Source organism: Prionailurus bengalensis, chromosome D3, assembly GCF_016509475.1.
Source record: "Prionailurus bengalensis isolate Pbe53 chromosome D3, Fcat_Pben_1.1_paternal_pri, whole genome shotgun sequence".
Classification (NCBI taxonomy): Eukaryota; Metazoa; Chordata; class Mammalia; order Carnivora; family Felidae; genus Prionailurus; species Prionailurus bengalensis.
In genome coordinates, this window is record NC_057356.1 from 34,683,009 (window position 1) to 34,702,364 (window position 19,356).

General features: G+C 46.5%; 1 protein-coding gene across 2 annotated transcripts in view; it reads right to left on the reverse strand.

Annotated features, from left to right (window-relative positions):
* The window catches only part of RAB31 (RAB31, member RAS oncogene family), a 135,078-nt gene extending 129,033 nt beyond the window's left edge, over nt 1-6,045 (reverse strand). Inside the window, exon 1 of one of the 2 annotated variants that reach the window (XM_043558282.1) lies at nt 5,767-6,045. In XM_043558282.1, the coding sequence (XP_043414217.1) occupies nt 5,767-5,805 (39 nt within the window). In that variant the 5' untranslated portion in view covers nt 5,806-6,045. The remainder of the gene's footprint in view (nt 1-5,766) is intronic. The other variant, XM_043558281.1, reaches the window with a different exon arrangement.
* Nucleotides 6,046-19,356: the final 13,311 nt, after the last annotated feature.

The window sequence follows — 19,356 nt, forward strand, 5'->3', positions numbered from 1 at the left end:
AAGAAATAAAAAGCAAGAGATTGGCAAGATGTTATTCCACTGAATCTAGGGGAGAGACTTACAGGCATTCGTTGCTCTGCTCTGTCAAATGTTTTGAGTTTGAGACGTTTCAAAATAAAAGAAGGGAAAGAGGGAGTTAAAAATAAAAGACCCCATTCTAGGGAGGTAGTGGGGTCAGCAGGACGGTGGTCAGCCCAGGAGTGGAAGGGCTGTGCTCCCTGCCTCCCTCACCTTCCAGTCACCTCAGCCCTCCAGAAAATACCATGAGAACCAGAGTCCCACCTGCTCTCCCCAAGGCCTGAAGTCCACACCCACTTTCCATTCTTGTCAAAGCCCTGGGTGTTCTTTGAGGCACTCTTCAAATCCTTCCTTCTTGGAGATACCTTCCCAGATTCCTCCTTTCCCAGCCCCCCTGTATTCAATTTAACTTCCTTGTCTCCCGCTGTACCATGTGACAGGATCCCACTCATCGCCATGGCCACGAATGTTAGTTCCTGTGCACGTGCCTGTCTTCCCTGCCCGACCAGGAACCTCTCCATCACCAGCAGGGACCAGAACCCCGTCTTCCCTGTCTTCTGTCTCCAGCAGAGTTAGCCCAGCAGGCAGTCAAAACAGACGTGGTGCAAAAACTTTCTACCCCTCACCTGTCCTCACGTCTAATAAGATGGATGGCGGTCAGTATGTATCATAATCTTACTCTATTCCTTCTGCTGCGCTTGGCTCTGTGGTAAGTGCCGTCACAGGAGTACAAGTGATGTCATTTAGGTCACTGCTTTTGTGCTCACATCCCAGGAAAGGTAGAGGGCTTCAAAGACAAGGCTCATGGCTGTCCTACCTACCTGCAGCCACCCACAGCAGCTCCTGGCATGAAAGAATCACTAGATAGATGGTGAGCGGTTGAACAGATGAATGCCTATTCCATTTTCAAGCACGTATTGGAAATTGTAAAAATAAAGATAAACCAAAGTGTAGTATCTGCAGAGACAGGCAAGCCCTAAAAGTAATCTAACTTGTTGGACACAACTAAATGTGAAGACCTTTTGTAACTCACGAGCTCAAAATCTTTTTGTGCCCTAGCATCTTAGAAAGTAAAGTTTTATATTTTCCAATGGCAATGGCCTTGGAGCAGTCCCGAGGGATACGACAGACACATTCATGAGAACAGTGACACCGGGCCAGGGGAAAGGGTGGGGGCCACATGCCTCACAAGGGATGGGGAGGGACCACAAGAAGTTTGAAAGTGCCTGCAAGTGACTCTGACGCATAACCCAGGGAGCACTGAGCTCAGAAGGCTGAGAGAGAGATGTAGCCATTGTTGACCCTGAAGAAAAAAGGAACAAAGAGACCCTGGCGGAGTCCATCAGACCCTGGCGGAGTCCATCGACCCTGGCGGGTGCTCGGTGTTATCATAGTTCGGGCGCTCCCAGAAGACATCCCACTATGTCATTCATATTTATTTTCAACCCAGTACCACGCTTTCCACAAAGGGTTCAATTTAATACAGGAATCAGGTTTGGTAAGAAACAGATTAGATTTCTAGCCTCTCTACATCCTCCCCCACCAACCCCCCCACACCCCAAGAAATGGGGTTTCTGGGAAAAAATGAAAATGACCTATGTTAGAATCTCTTGAAAGGAATTCGGATGAGTGCCTGGCCCAATCCTCCCCGTCCTATGCATTCCATCCTTCCACGATGACCCAACCAGATGCACCTAGTCTTATGAATGCTTTCGGTGATGGAGTGCTCACTATCACTCAAAGTAGCCCATTTGAGGGTCCATAGCTCTGACTGATCTGCTTATCTGTCCCACCCTTGGGTCCTAGAGCCTCTGGGGATCACACAGTCCCCTCACGGGAAGGCCCTGCACACAGCTGAGGTCTCTGCTGCCCAGATGCCACACCAATCCCAGGTGTTTGCTCTGTGATGAACCATCACCCGGATCCTAGCAGAAAGATGAGCACCAAGCTCCTTACCAGAGGCAGGGACACCCTCAGCTGTGTTTTAACCATGCCACTCAAGCTGTTGAGGAAGTGGCAGAAATCTCTAAACTGTCGTCAAGACAACCAAAGCCCAAATATAAATCTCTTTGGGATTCCATCCGGAAGCAGTTTTTAAGCATACACACCCAGAGGAAATAATAGAAGAAAAGGAAGATCCTCTCCGCCCCCTCCTCCTCCTCCTCTTCTCCCTTCTCTCCCTCTCTCTCCCCCTCCCCTTGCTTTCTGCCACGTGGTGATGTCTGTTAAAAATGCACACTGGGAAGCTTTCCACCTTTGGGGTTGGAACAGCTGCTGCCTCGATATTGTTTTTGTTAGTTTTTTTTTTTTTTTAACATACTTCGCTCTTTTTAAGGGCATTGTTTTCAAGCTACATGTTTCATAATACTAATTCAGATTACAAAGTGGGATGACTGGCACTTTATTGACAAGAACGGGACCCACGGGTCCTGGGTGTCTAATAAGGACCCCTTTTCACCGTGTGCCCCTGGCAAGCACACCATCCTGCGTGGCTAGCTGGTTTATCCCAGGAAAGGGCATTCACAAAGGCTTAGGATAAACACGAGAAAAGCCACCCATGACAGCAACGAGAGCCAAGAATTTATAACAGGTAGCCTAAATAAACCCAATGCTCTTGAGTCCTTGGTTTGAATGCACAAAGCATTCAGGGAATGCTCCCCAGACTGCTGTTGACTCCATCTGGGAGCACTGACCAAAAGAAGCAAGACAGACATGCTGAACTGCATGGTCGTGAAAGGCACAGGTACAGGCGGAGAAGACCTGTCATCTGGCTTATTCCACCTGTCGCGAATGACCCTCCCGCTGGGAACCTCCGACCCCGCAGAGGCTGCAGACCACAGCTAAGAGGGATAAAAGTCTGCACTGCCCACACTTTGTGCCTTAAATGGGAAGTGCATCCTCGAATAGCCACGGAACACTCAAGGCCGATGGCCGGGCACAAAAAGACTAGCCCCTCAGCCTCCCCAATGAGACAGCCAGACTTCAGTTAGGAGCTCTGCATTCTCCATCACCTTCTCAAGGGGGCACAAAAGAAAGTGACATGACAGAGGGCATGGCTTCTAAGGTCTCAGTCCGACTGAGACTTCAGGAAGATGTCGTGGCTGAAAAACAGGAAGCTGAGTGCTAGCCATGTGTAAGACTGCCTCTAGAAAAGAGACTTCCTGACAAAGAGAACCCAAAAGAGCCCAAGGCTCCTGCTAAAATTTTGAGGACTTTTGGCCTTGTTCTTGATTGCTTCTTTTAGTCACCGACCTGCAAGGTTCTCTCTCAAATTAAGAGAGTGAACCCAAGGTGGTTAAAATGGCTTTGAACTCACCCAAATGCTATCTCACCCAGAGAACCCCCCTATAGGAATGAGCAGCTAAGAATACAGCCTATCACACACATCTTACCCAGGACAGGCCCAGGCAAACCACAGGACCTAACAAATTTCACTCAGTGTGGGGGATAAGGTCACTGGCCCTCTGACCTAAACAAGACTAAAACCTAGAGCCACTCTCACAAAAAAGAAGGCCGCTGGGGTGCCTGGGTGGCTTAGTTGGTTAAGGGTCCAACTTGGGCTCAGGTCATGATCTCACAGTTCTCGTGGGTTCGAGCCCCGCATCGGGCTCTGTGCTGACAGCCTGGAGGCTGCTTCCGATTCTGGTCTCCCTCTCTCTCTGCCCCTCCCCCACTTGTGCTCTGTCTCTCTCTCTCAAAAACAAATAAATGTAAAAATATAAATAAATAAATAAAAGAAGGCCGCTGACATGGTGTTACAGGAATGATGCTTCAAAGCTTCCATCCGCCCAGAAAAACCTTCTTGCTCTGCTCTGGCAGGGCTGTGTCCTCGCAAGCCAAACTACCAACAGAGCCACTGCAAAGAACCAGGGTGAGGCACGGTCTCCAGGAAGCCCACTAAAAGGATATGTTTCATTCGCAGAGATAAAAGAAAAGAAGTAAAGGGACTTCCTCCAGCTCTCTCATACACCAGGCTTACTAATTGTCACCCTGGAATCACAGGTTAGCAGGACATGGTACCCTGTATCTTAGCAGATCATCTGGTATAGTCCTCTGCCTTAAAAGGGAAGATGTTATGACGTCCATTTTATAGATGAGGCGACTGAAGTACTTGCCCAGAATTGCACGGCCAGTGATCCATTTCCTTGTAGAAGGATACAGAGACTCATCCCTGAACAGTGAAAATAATTCCTATTGATGAGTAGCACTTGTGCCTCCTAAGCAGATGACAAAGGAGAAAGCGTGGGGTGGGGGGACTTGGGGGCAGCCAAAACATCTCCTACTTCATTTACTCCCGAGGCCCATCCTGGCACACACAATACACATCAAAGTTGCTCTTGATTCCTTGGGACACATGAGGCTGGAATGACCCCTCGCAAGGAAAACACGAGATTCCCGGAATTTATGTCGAAACCATGTTGGAGAGCCCCGCAGAGGGTAAAACCCACACTGCAACACAAATAAAGGTCAGCGGAGGAAGACCGGGGCAGGATCCTTTTCCAGATCCCAGCTGGGGCTGAGCAAGGCAGGAGGGCAGGAACACTGGGTAGTCTGTGCCCAGGGTGACAGAGAAGGGAGGGCCTTTGCCAGGTCCCCTGGAATTCTAGGCGAACCGGACAATCTGGTGTGAATGACAGTGATGGAAGACAGTCGAGAACGTTGTCCAGCCAGAAGTGCCAAAGAAGCCTAGATGGGGCCTAGACACCTGGCTGGTCTGGTCCAATTCAGTCCTAACCTGGGACCATTTCCTCAGTATAGGCTTCCCGTACATCCAGGACATCCGTCTCCCATCTCGACAGACCAGTGAGCCTTTCTTCTAAATAACGACGGGTCTACCCCTCTGCTGTTCTTTTTGTAGGAAACGGTTTTCTTGGGAGACCAGCCTTGCCAGGGGCAGTACCCCAGGCATCAATGCCGAAGGCTGCTGAAAACACGGCTTAAAACCATCTCTTTCAAAAGAAGAAATTCTGGAATTTGGTGTGGGCACCCCCGAAAGGAAATGACCCTGACTATCATCTGAGCTCTCTGCCGCGGGTCTTCCAGGGCCTGCCCTGTGTCACCCGGCAGGTCTGCCCAGAGCAAAGGGCTTGGGTATTTCTGTCTTTGTTTCTGGCTTCTTCCACATTTCCTCAGACTCCTCAGAAAGACCCACTCGGGGAGGGGAAGCGGTGATAGGGGAGAACTTTCTCATCCTGCACAGAAGTTTTCGGGCGCAGTGCTCTCCAGCACTTTTCTCTTCACCTTCCAGCCGGGGCATCCCCTCGCATTTTCTCGCGTCTGGCTGGGCTTTCTCTCCCACCTACCCCCCCCCCTGCCCTCCCCCTCCCCCTCCCGCTCCCCCCAAAAAGTGAATAAACCAATTGCTCCCGAGACGCAAAAAGGATCTGGAGCCTTGGCTGAGTAACTTAAAGTTTCCGCCGGAAGGAAATTATCAAAGGCGAAGGAGAAAGCCCTCGGAGGCCGGAGGGACCGCGGCGGCGGCGAGGAGCGGCGGCCGCTCTGCGTGTCCCAGCGGAGGGTCCCGCGGCGCGGCGCGGCCCGGCCCGGCCCGAGCGCGGCGGGGCCCCAGCGGCTCCCGGGCGACGGGCCGGCCGCGGTGAACGAGCGCGAAGCTCCGGGGCAGGCTCGGACCCGACCCCCGCCGGTCTGGGAAAAGAGGGCGCAGTGGACTGGGGGCGCAGGGGCCGGGGGAAGGGGGGGGGGCGCACGGACGTGGGTGTCCCCGGCGGAGGGCGGCGCAGGACTCACCCCGAGAAGACACACTTTGAGCTCCCGTATCGCCATCATGTGCTCGGGGCCGGACCGGGCAGGGGCTCAGCATCCTCCGGGGCCGGGGCCGCGCCGCGCCCGCGCCCAGCCTGCGTCCTCCAGTCCCCGCCTTTCGCTCGCGGCAGCCCGCGGGCGGGACCGCCGCCGCTGCTATTTCTGGGCCGTCGGCCCCGCCGCGGTCGGTCACGTGGCCGCCGGCCGGCTCCTCCCGGGACTTCGGGTCTAACCTCGGCGGCCCCCAGCTCCCAGGAACGCCCCCAGACGGCGTCAGCCACCAGGGGGCCGCCCCCGGGACCTGCGGAGTCCTTGGCGGAGTGCCTCCCCGGTCAGACCTGCTCAGCAGCCGGACCCCGCTCTGCACAGCCCCTCCGCCGTCTGCCCCTCCAGCCTCGCCCGGCTGCAGTGCCCCGTGGGGTGGAAGGAGGACAGGGTCCGCCGTGGGGAGACCCCACGGCTGGCTGCGTCCCTGAGGATTTCATTCCTCGTCTCGAAGGGGATGCTGCCAGCCGACGTCCTTTATATGGGAACACTTCGAGATCGGCCTGCAGTCCCGTCGTTAACGGACACTCTAGGATCCCAGCAGAAATGAAGCCCCAGAACAGTTAACTTTGCAACCCACCTGCTCCTGCAGTTCTTCATGCCGGGGCTTCAACGTACTCCCATGCACTTCTTAACTGTCAGCCCTGAGTTCATTTTTCTATATGTAGTTGAAAATGGTTCCCGAAGCAATGATCTCTTCCTCCCTCCAAAACAGATGTGTCCCTGTCTGAAAAAGGAAACATGCATTGCAGAGAGGAAGCTGCCTTGCTCAGTATAGAAAATGCCTGGGCAGACACCCAAGCCTCAGAAGTATAGCTAGAAATATGTAGCTGCTGGCCGATCTTCTGCAACTTTCCTTAACCAGCAAATAAAAAGAGGCTCTGGCTTGAGACAGTCAAGGAAATCTTGTGGAAACTGTCCCCTTTTCTCCATCCATAGCCCAGAGAACCACACCCACTCAGACAGACTCACTTGTTGCTACTATATACTTGTCAGCTTTTTGGACATATCCATCTGAATAATCCATTGGTATTTCAGATTGGAAGTAACATTTCTTACACTTCATCCCCTGTCCCAAACTCTCAAGCCTCTCTCCTGACTTGCTAATTTTTTTTTTTTTTTTTTGAGAGAGAGAGAGAGAGAGAGCACAAGCAGGGGAGGGGCAGAGAGAGAGAGGAGAACAGAGGCTCTGAAGCAGGCTCCGTGCTGACAGCAGTGAGCCCATGTGGAACTCAAGCTCATGAACCATGAGATCATGACCTAAGCCGAAGTCGGGCAGTCAACTTACTGAGCCACCCAGGCACCCCTGACTTGCTAATTTTGATCAGTGACCCTTTCATTCCCCCAGCAGACCACCCACTTTCATTATCTGGTTTTGTTCCTCCTGCAGCCATGTTGAAGCGACCTAGAACCCACATGACCCCCTACAGTGGGGGCTTCTGAATCGATACCTCCAGAGAAAAAAAATCCTACATCTCTAGAGTCAAAACAGGCCCCAAGCTGACAATTGGCAATTAAATTCCCCAGCGCAGCAGGGTCTTTCCTGGCCAAGTGCAGGCTTGTGGGGGGTTATTCACACAAATCTAGACTACGTGGTTCAAAAAATAGCCGTGGACAAGATACGCGTCTTATTTAACATGAAGATTGTTGTATCAGCCCCTGTCCTTGGTTTAGTATCCAAAGTAAGGGTAGTCTTTCATGTGGGCAGCAGGAAAAGAGGTCCACCCAGTATTACCCAGCCCTGGTCATAATACCTCACTGTCTTCAGATTTGCTGAGCAGAGACAATGGCAACACAGTTGCAGAGAAACGTCCTGGTAAAGCAGTTCCCTGGCCAAGGTCCACAGCAGCCCTTCCCTAACACCGGCGCTGTCCCTGACAGTATGGCTTGAGTCTCCATGTTACAGTCACTTGCCTTTGGCCTTTCTTCTCACTTCCCGAAAGCCGACTGGACCAGAATGCAAGCCTTTCCATAAGTGGGAATTCATACACTTCAATAAGTCACAGAGGGCAGGACCATTCCCAGACAAAAATGAGCTGACAAAATTTCTCTTCGATTCCCTTACCCTCTTTCATGATCCCTCCCCTTCTATGCCACTCTCCACTAGCTTAGGCATCTGGGATGCCCGTGTGATGTCTAGGCTCTCCCAAAACAATCCCTTATCCAGGCCTCCTCTCCTGCACCCCCAGAATTACTCCCGTCTGTTTATCTTTTTCCCCACTCCCAGCTCCATTAAAAATCACCTTGTGTGTGTCACGTTCTGTGCTCTGCCTTACAAAGTGGCAGTCCTCGTCTGTCAACCGGACTGCCTTCATGGGTATATTCCCCTTCTCAGCCAGGTCACCCCGAGGAGCTTAAAATTGGCCTCATGGGACACCTGGGTGGCTCAGTCGGTTGGTGGCCGACTTCAGCTAAGGTCATGATCTCACAGCTCATGAGTTGGAGCCCTGCATCGGGCCCTGTGCTGACAGCCCAGAGCCTGGAGCCTGCTTCAGATTCTGTGTTTCCTTGTCTCTCTGCCCTTCCCCAGCTCACACTCCGTCTCTCTCTGTCTCTCAAAAGTAAATAAATATATTTTTTAAAAATTGGCCTCATGAAAAACCTGCTCCCCACAATCACCCCAAGGTGATGCATAAGGCTCTCACCCAGAAGGGAGGACGATGGCCACTACAACGCATATTTTGGGAGTGACAAGGTCCTGGATAGCTCTCAACTTTTTAAAGATATAATGTTCTCTATGAATGCTATTATTATACTCTTTGATTACTGTGCTAAGGGCCTGTCCTAACTCTTCTGGTATTTTCTGCATATGAAGTAGTTCTGATATAACCTAAGCAGGGGTAAAAATTCACTGATGCATAACTGAGAATTTATTAAATAAAATAAAATAGGACGTGAAGGTTTTCTTGAGACCTTTGTAAAATAAAAGGTCATTGGACTAATTCAGAGTTCCGCCCTTCTGCTGCATTAAAGTCTTCAATGGCACCAAACAAGATGAAATCTAAGCTTTTCAGCACATCTTGCCCAAACCAGCCTCTCTCCTCTGCCCACCTGGTGAAACCCTGTCATCCTTCAGAGAGCTGCTCAAATTTCACCTCCTCAGTAAAGTCTGCCCTGAGCTTGTACACACTTGTTCACGCGTCTCGTAGCGTTTACTCAACATAAATAAAGGAATTAACAGCTAAATCCCTTTTATAAGAAGTCAGGGTCTAAACGGATACACAGGTGGAATTACCCATCTATATGAAAGGTACCCTTATATTATGTGAAGGATCCTTTCTGTTTTACCAGGGTTAAAAAAGTAACTAGTAATGCTCTAAAAAGAAAAGTGACTAGCAATGATTTTTTTTTTTTTAATGTCCATCTACCTAGGACTTTTCTCCAGCAGGATCTTTGATCTCTTACACTATGCAAACTGTTTTGAATATTGTTTTGTGGATGTCCGGGTCATGCACAATATGGCCCTAGGACCCAGGGGCTTTGCATAATGGATGGTTGAGCCTGAAATGCTCATCCTTAGACTTCATCTCAGATGGTTCTGCATGGGGATTTTTTTTTTTAAAGAGTAATTCACAGAGACGCCTGGGTGGCTCAGTCGGTTAAGCGTCCAACTCTTCATTTCAGCTCAGGTCGTGATTTGTGAGTTCGAGCCCCACGTCTGGCTCTGTACTGACAGTGCAGAACCTGCTTGGGATTCTCTCTCTCTCTCTCTCTCTCTCTCTCTCTCTCTCTCTCCCCCCCTCAATCTCTGCCCCTCCCCCTACCCCGGAAGTAAGTAAACTTAAAAAAAAAAAAGGAGTAATTCACCAATGAGTATTTTGCAAAAGTCTACCAGATGACTGGAAAATGCCTGGGGAAACCACCGCATCCTTTCCTTAAAGATTAGCAAAAGCCAGTAAGGGCCAGAAGCTTGGTCATGTTTTTTGAACCAACAAATCCCTTCTTGGACCATAACATAGAAATAAGTACAAAAAGGGAACCAACACAAAGCCTGCCTGTTTGTACCCAAACAGGCACACAAAGAAACAAAGACAGGGGCGCCTGGGTGGCGCAGTCAGTTAAGCGTCCGACTTCAGCCAGGTCAGGATCTCGCGGTCTGTGAGTTCGAGCCCCGCGTCGGGCTCTGGGCTGATGGCTCAGAGCCTGGAGCCTGTTTCCGACTCTGTGTCTCCCTCTCTCTCTGCCCCTCCCCCGTTCATGCTCTGTCTCTCTCTGTCCCAAAAATAAATAAATATTGAAAAAAAAATTAAAAAAAAAAAAGAAACAAAGACATATGCGAAAGGAACAAAAAATCATCTCGGCTGAGATAAAGGGAGGACAGCTGTACTCACTGCAACGTTGAATGGATGAAACAACTGAAATCCCTTCACATTTGGGGAATGATCACGGCGTTGAAAATTACGGCGCTTCGCTAGGGTATGTTTAATGGTGCACATCTCGCTTAGGTAGTAGATAAAATGTGTATACCGATGCGGGGAAACAAAGGCAAAAGAAAAAATTAAATTTCCTTACAACTTACAGCCCATTGACAAGCCCTCAAGACAGGCAAAGTGACATTCCTCTAGGAGCTCAGCTGCCTAAGGGCAAAAGGCAATCTTAGCCCAACCACCTCCCCACCCTCCAGAATCCTGTAAATCTACTTTAACATACAAAAATTCCGTCGGAAACTTCCTTTACCTCTACCCCCCCCCCCATATATGTTAGCAATCATCCTCCAAGCATATGGCCCACTGATAACGTATGTGAAGGGTTTCAAGCCTGAGGTTGTACTAGACAGTAGTAAATGACCTTTTCCTAACAATAGCTAGCCCCCTCAGGATCCTGGAAACATTGCTTCCAAAATTCTTTGGAGACTTACACTATCCCCAACCCCTTCCCAACTTGAAAGTGTGTAATCAGTCACCCATCACAAGCCCAGTGCAGCTCTTTCTACCCACGGGTGGTGTCCCCATGCTTTAATAAAACCACCCTTTTGCATCAAAGATGCCTCAAGAATTCTTTCTTGGCTGTGGGCTCTGAGCCCTAATATTCTCGACATCATATGCTGTGTAGACTTCTCGGGAAGTTTGTAGCAAATAAGTTTCTGTGGGAATAACATGACACAAAATTGGGGCTGCATGTGAAAAAGGATAAGCCATTCAAATGTGTTGCAGCTCATCAGAAAGGGGCTCACAGTGCACCCACAGACTTGGAGAAGGAGAAAGCAGCCTAAAAGCGATTCTGAGTTTCGGGGAATGCCTGAAAACAGAAGGAGCCTCCATGTGTAGTGAGGAGAACGGTCAGTCCCCAGGCACCGGGAATGGGCCAGCTTGGTAGGTAAGAGGATACACTTCCTCTCTGAGTGACTGTTCTCTCTTCGCAACTCTTGTCTTCATCTTGGTGGGGAAAGATGGCAGCATCTCTCAGAAGTTCAGGAGCAGCAGCTGGAGAAGTCAGTGAGTTGTCAGCTCTTCAGACAAATGGATGAAGGAGGGTCAAGACCCGCTTTCTACGTTTTCTCCTTTACCAACAGAATGGGAGTACTCCAGAGTGCTCAAGAACAAGCAGACCACCCTAACTTAAAACGAGGGAGGCCTCTGTTGGGCTCTCCCAAAGGATTGGTGTTGACTGGTAGTTTTTAGATTTTCCAGATACACCTTCCTGGTGATATCAACACTGAGCACCTCCTCCCCTAACCAGCCACTTCACAGACACTCCTGCCTATTGGCCTCTAAAGTCTTTCCAATCCCTGAATCAGCTGAAAGGGTTGGGTTAAAAGAAGATACAAGATATATATTAACGCCGTCAACAAAAATAAATGAGTGGATTCAATGGGGAGACCACCTCCCGAAAGCCATAAATAGTATATAACCCAATGAGTCCTGTTCGCTCTCATTGCTTACTTGTAAACTGGGAAGTAATTACAGTGATGCAGACCACAGTCAACCCAACCCAGTTTCATTTCTTTTTTTTTTTTTTTAAGTTTATTTCTTTATTTTGAGAGAGACAGAGACGGCATGAGGGAGGGAGAGGAAGAGAGAGAAGGAGACACAGAATCCGAAACAAGCTCCAGGCTCTGAGCTGTCAGCACAGAGAGAGCCTGATGCGGGGCTCAAACTCACGAACCTGTGAGCTCATGACCCGAGCTGAACACTCAACCGACTGAGCCACCCAGGCACCCAACCCAGTTTCATTTCTTAGGCCATCAGTGGATTGTTTTTTCCCATCATTCACGTAAGTTTTGCTGCCATTGCTGAGAGTAATACCGTAGAGTTTAGGATATACTTTTTCTTAAAAGAGACTGTGTTTGACCTTTTTTTTTGCGGGGGTGGGGGGAGTCTTTAACATTATTTGTTATCAAACTAGAAAACTGATTTTAGATGTTGGAAGCAACTCTTACATCTTCAGGAATTTCTATCTTTAATTGCTTACATACCCATTCAGCAAATGGTAGATGCTGGTTATGTGCTAGACATTGGGCGTGGAACCAAGTAAGGTAGAGAACGTCCACGGGCATAGAGCCCACCATGGAAATGGGCAAACAAATAAGCAGGCTGTTTATAGTACGCTGTTAAATGCCTGAAGTTTAGTACATCTGTTTTATTTTTCTTGCTCTTCTGATTAAGAAAATGAGTGTAATTTCCAGAGTCGGCAAACCTGGAACACAGTGAAACCTAGTCCTCAAGTAAGGGGGAAGGTGATCAAGATGGCTAGAGTTTGAACCTAGTCAACCAGGAGGGGGGTGTGTGTGTGAGAGAGAGAGACAGACAGACAGACAGACAGAGACACAGAGATCTTTGTTCTGTCTGAATTCCCAACACTGCCTTGGACTAGGAAGAGCCTAATGCCAATAATCCCCTAACTCCAAGTGCCTCTCAGAAGATCTGAGTACCTGGTCTAACGGTTAACCGAGCTGCCTTAAGGGTCCAATCACATTGGAACTCTTGCAAATTGTGTTTCTATTATTGTGGTTATTGTTGTTGAACTCATTGTTATTCACTGATTTCCTTGATTTGCCCATGTGACAGAACCCGTCATAAACCAACATCTGAAGATGTTTAAATGAGTAGATGAGAGAGTGAGTGGTAGCATAGGAAGGGCACTGGAGCAGACAGCACAAGGTTTAAATGGAGGTTCCTTCATCCCCTGCTTGTGTGAATTTAAGGAAGTTCCTGAATCTCTTAGACCTGCAGTTTCATACTCTGTCAAAGGTGGTTATAGAAAAGGCTGTTGCATTATTTGGGGGGAGGGTTACATTAGATGTGGGAGGGGAGGGGGGTTCCTAGCAGATCTGGGCAACTAACCGTCCCAGCTTGCGTGGGAGCGTCCAAGTTTTAATCCTGAAAGTCTCGCATCCTGGGAAACCCTCAGTCCCAGGTAAAATGCGCAGGTTGGCCACCCTAGTCCCTTCCCCAAGCCTGTGAAGCTGTTTCTGGGTTGCTGTTATCCTTAAAAAGGAAGTGTTAACTTCCAACCAGCCTCACTTCCTTCCTCCGTTTTTCAGCTCTGAATATAGAAAGGACCCTAGGTTAAAAAGCAGCACCAACACTTTACACAGAGCCATAAACATCTAAATTACCTATAAGCTCTCACCAATTTGCACTCTGCTTACATGGAAGACTTAAATATGCAAATTACAACTTCAGCTAAATAACGGCGAAATGAACGACATACTAGGTTTTTAAAAACAGGAAATGGGAAAAGATTGCTTTGTTTCCAGCCCCCTAGTAAGGCCCCTTTCCCCCTTTTGGTGGTTTATAATTTACTCTTGTCTCTCATTTCTTTTTTTTTTTTTTTTTTTTTTAATTTTTTTTTTTTTTTCAACGTTTATTTATTTTTGGGACAGAGAGAGACAGAGCATGAACGGGGGAGGGGCAGAGAGAGAGGGAGACACAGAATCGGAAAGAGGCTCCAGGCTCTGAGCCATCAGCCCAGAGCCCGACGCGGGGCTCGAACTCCCGGACCGCGAGATCGTGACCTGGCTGAAGTCGGACGCTTAACCGACTGCGCCACCCAGGCACCCCTCTTGTCTCTCATTTCTGATGCCCACTCCATACCTTCCCGCACACATGTCTCAAATGTTGTTTTCTTCTACTGAACTAAAACTTCCCTTCAGAACCAACCCATCGTAGCTCTGCTGGAAGGGATTTTTGAGGCCAAAAAGGCCTTTCTCAGGTAAACGTTCTGGGAAGTGGACCAAACAATTATTCCCTTTGCCCACATGTGGCCACCTGAATTTCAGGCTATGGCAGCTCTCTTGGGTCTGCCGTCAGCAGTTGTTCAAAAACAGTGTGTCAAAATTATCTGATGGTATGCTGTGGAGAGGCTGAGGTGGGAGGGCTCTGGCTCTATTTCTCCTAAATGGAGAGAGGAAAATGCAGATTTACTTTCAGAAGTCACAAGAAGAAAAGCTGATAGATTTGAACACATAAAAGTTAACTCCTTCTGGGGCACCTGGGTCCCTCAGTCGGTTTAGCATCTGACTCTTAATTTCGGCTCAGGTCATGGGATCAATCCCCATGTCAGGCTCCACGCTCAGTGTGGAACCTGCTTAGGGTTCTCTCTCACTCTCTCTCTCTCCCTTTGCACTTCTCCCTTACTTTCGCTCACTCACTCTCTTTCTCTCTCTCAAAATAAAAATGTTTAATGTTTTTTAAAAAGTTAACTCCTTCTTTATGCAGGAAATATTATAAATATAATTTGTAACTGCAGTTGAAAGGGTGTCTGGGTGGCTCAGGGGCTTAAGCATCCGACTTGGCTCAGATCATGATCTCACAGTTTGTAGGTTCAGGCCCCACATCACGCTCTCTGCTGTCAGTGCACAGCCTGCTTTAGATCCTCTGTCTCCCTCTCTCTCATCCCCTCCCCCTGCCTGCCTCTCTCTCTCTCTCTCGAAAATAAATAAACATTTAAAAAAGAAATTAAAAAATAAACTTCAGGGGCACCAGGGTGGCTCAGTTGGTTAAGCGTCCAACTGCAGCTCAGGTCATGATCTCACGGTGCGTGGGTTCAAGCCCTGCGTCGGGCTCGGTGCTGACAGCTCAGAGCCTGGAGCCTGCTTCGGATTCTGTGTCTCCTTCTCTCTCTGTCCTTCCCCCCCACAGGTTTTGTCTCTCTGTCTCTGTCTCAAAAATAAACATTAAAAAAAATTTTTTAAACTGCAACTTAAAAGAATATTTGGCACATACATGATTCAGTTAATGATCTTAATATGAAAAGAATCAGTATATTAAAAAGAAAGAAAGAAACTAAGACCCCATTAGAAAAAATGAACAGACACAAAGATTAGGTATGAAGCAAAGATACTCCCTCTCACCACTCCTTGTCAATACCAAACTGGAAGGTCGTGCTAATGCAATAAAAAAAGAAAAGGAAATTAAAATATACAGATTGGAAACAAAGACATAAAACAATTTTTCCTGTCAGATGACATTATTGTTTATGTAGAAAATCTGGAAGAATTGACCCAATAAATAAATAAATAAATAAATAAATAAAATCAAACCTGAAACTAACAAGCAATTATACCAAGGTTGCAGGATACAAGGCTGATATACAAAAGTCAGTCACATTCTTTTATGCTAGCAGTGAACAAGTGGAATTTGAAATTAGTAACACAATATCATTGGGGCACCTGGGTGGCTCAGCTGGTTAAGCATCTGACTCTTGATCTCAGCTCAGGTCTTGATCTCAAGGTTGTGAGTTAGAGCCCTGCATTGGGCTCCACTCCAGGCATGGAGCTTGCTAAAAAACAAACAAACAAACAAACAAACAAACATAACAAACAAAAAAACACACTGCCATTTATATTATTACCTCAAAAGATGAAATACTTAGATATAAACCTAGCAAAATAGGCATAAGATCTATATGAAACTATAAAGCTCTGATGAATGAAATCAAAGAAAAATTAAATAAATGGAGAGATATTCCATGTTCATAGATAGGAACACTCAATCTTGTCAAGATGTCAGTTCTTCCCAAATTGATCTATAGATTCAACACAATGGATGCGACAAACATTCTAAAGTTTATATGGAGAGACAAAAGACCCAGAATAGCCAACGTGATATTAAAGGAAAACAATTTAAAAAAATTTTTTTTAATAAATAAATAAATAAAAAGGGGGCACCTGGATGGCTCAGTTGGTTGAGTGTCTGACTTCGGCTCAGGTTGTGATCCCACAGCCCGTGAGTTTGAGCCCCGCGTCAGGCTCTATGCTGACAGCTCAGAGTCTGGAGCCTGCTTTGGATTCTGTGTCTCCCTCTCTCTGACCCTAACCCACTTGCATTCTGTCTGTCTCTCTCAAATATAAATAAATACTAAAAAAAATTTTTTTTATTAATAAATAAATAAGAAGAATTAATTTGGAGGACTGACACTACTCAACTTTAAGGCTTACTGTAAAGCTATAGTAATCAAAACAGTATGGTACTGATGAAACAGTAGACAAATAGATCAATGGAACAGAATAAAGAACCCAGAAATAAACCCCCATAAATATAGTCACTAATCTTTGTTTGACAAAGGAGCACAGGTAATAAAATGAAGCAAAGATAGTCTTTTCAACAGATGGTGCTAGAACAACAAATTAATGGATTGTATGGTACTACTACTCTACCTATGAGAATTACAAAAATCCAGAACACTGACAACACCAAAAGCTCTTGAAGATGTGGAGTGACAGGAACTCTCAGTCGTTGCTGGTGGGAATTCAAAATGGTACAACCACTTTGGAAGACAGTTTGGTAGTTTCTTATAAAACTAAACATATTCTCACCATACAACCCAAAATCATGCAGCTTTATTCATAATTGCCAAAAGGTGGAAGCAATCAAGATGTCCTTCAGTAGGTGAGTGGATAAACTGCGGTACATCCAGACAACAGGATGATATTCACTGCTAAACAGAAATGGGCTATCAAGGCATAAAAGACACGGTGAAACACTAAATGCGTATTACTAGGTGAAAGAAGTCAGTCTGAAAAGGCTACACGCTGCATGATTCCAACTATATGACATCCTGGAAATGCAAAACTATGGAGGGTATAAAAAGATCAGTGGTTCCTAAGGGTTAGGGGTTGGGAGAAGAGATGACTGAATGGAGCGCAGGGATTTTTAAGAGTGAAAATACTTTGTATGATAATGTAATGAGGGATACGTGTCATTATACATTTGTCCAAACCCATAGAATATACAACAGTAAGAGTGAACCCTAATGTAAACTATGGTCTCTGGGTGATTATGATGGTTATCTAGGTTATTAATTTTAACAATCGTACTCTCTGGTGAGAGATTTTTATAATAGGAGAAGCTATGCCTGTGTAGGTATATGGGAAATCTCTGAACAGCAGTCCCCCCCCACCTTTACTCATGGTTTTGTTCTCTAAGGTTCCAGTAACCTATGATCACCTGTGGTCCAGAAGCAGATGATCCTCCTTCTGATGTATCATCCAAAGATCAGTAGTGGCCTAAAGCTATGTCACAATGACTAAGTCATTCACCTCACTTCATCTCATCACATAGGCATTTTATCATCTCACATAATGAAGGGGGAGTACAGTGCAATAAGATGTTGAGAGAGAGACAGACCATATTCACACTTTTATTACAGTATATTATCATAATTGTTCTATTTCATTATTAGTCATTGTTGTTAATCTCTTACTCTGCCTAATTTATAAATCAAACTCTACAATAGGTATGTGTATGTAGGAGAAAACATAATAAAGACAGGATTCAGTTCTATCTGTGGTTTCAGGCATCCACTGGGGGTCTTGGAATGTATCCCCCCTGGGTAAGGAGATGCTACTGTACCTTTCGCATAACTTGGCTGTGAACCTAAAACTGGTCTAGAAAACTCTTCTTAAAAAAAAATGAGCAGACACAAGTAGGAAGCAAATAGACAAACCAAATGTTCAATTTCACAAGTAAAGATTAACCATTGAGAAACTATTTTCTACTTATCAAGTTAGCATAGTCATAAAACCTAAAACTCCATGCTGCTGTGAGTGGGGTAGAAAGCCAAATGGTCATTTCGGACTGTAAGCTGGCTTGACCTTTTTGGAATCATGCATTTTTTCTTCCTTTTTTATTTTTAATTGAGGTATAGTTGATAAACAATATTACATTAGTTTCAGGTGTGCAATGTAGTGATTCGACATTTATATCCTCCCGGCCATTCTGTCAGGTGGGTGCCTTCGCACATCTTTTCTCTGGTGCAACGTCTGTGTATTTTCTCCTCTACTCTCCATGAGAAGATTTATAGTTGTATGAAGCTTACTTTTAGGTTCTGGTGAGAAGGGGGATCCAGAATCTGAACATTCTCTGCTCTTTGCCAAATATACCACACTGGCAGATAGAAGATAAGGAGTGGTGGAAAGGACCTAGGAGGTTTAGGTCAGAATAACTGGGAATTCTCTCCTCTTTTGAATATGACAACCTCGAAGGGAAGAGGACTCTTAACAACAAGAGCGAACACTAATCGAGTGTTCATTGCTAGCTACGTGCCAGGTACCACATTGCCAAGTATCTTTTATCAATTATGTCACTGTCCCCTTGCCTAGAGGAAGGTGCAGTTGTTCTGGAAACTGAGGCAAAGAGGTCTCTGTAAAGGTCTGCCTTTATGGTCACATCCAGGATTCAAGCCCAGACATCATTACTATTTAGGGAGCCCTTTACTTGGTTTCTAGTTTGAGCCATTGACAGAGATATGCAGGTAAAATGATGAGCAGAATAGAAAGCAAAATATCTAAGCTAGATACAGAGAATACAGAATTTGCTGCAAAGATGAGAGAGTCAGTGCTGGCTGGCATTTTCACACACACACACACACACACACACACACACACTGCTGTCTGAACAGATCCCATTCCTCCCTGTTGTCTGGAAGCTCCTAGAGGTCCAGGATAGTATTCTGAACATTTTGGTAATCTCTTCAGGGCTAAGGAGTTTCTCCCAGAGAGTAAAAATAATAAATATTTGTTGAACACGTGAGATCCTATCTACAAAACACAGCATTTTCCACTCACAGTATTATTCTTGACGCCCTAGAGTTCTTACCTAAAGAGCAAACAATAAACCCAACAATATTTATAATGGTGAACTTCACGTGTTAACTTGGCTAGCTCGTAGTACCCAGATATTTGGTCAAACATTATTCTAGATGTTTCTGTGGAAGTATTTTTAGATGAGATTAACATTTAAATGAGTGGACTTTGAGTAAGGCAGATTACCCTCCATAATGTGGGTAGGACTCATCCAATCAGTTGAAGGCCGTTACAGAAAAAGACCGACCTCCCTAGAGGACAAGGGAATTCTGCTAACAGATAGCCTTCAGACTTGAACTGTTTTGACTGTTCCCTGAGTCTTCAGCCAGCTGTCCTACCCTACAGATTTTGGACTCACCAGCCCCCAGAATCACATGAGTCAATTCCTTAAAATAAATCTCTTCATATATATATGTGTGTGTGTGTGTGTGTGTGTGTGTGTGTATAACACACATCCTATCAGTTTGGTTTTGTTTCTCTAGTGAACTCTAATACCCTAACAC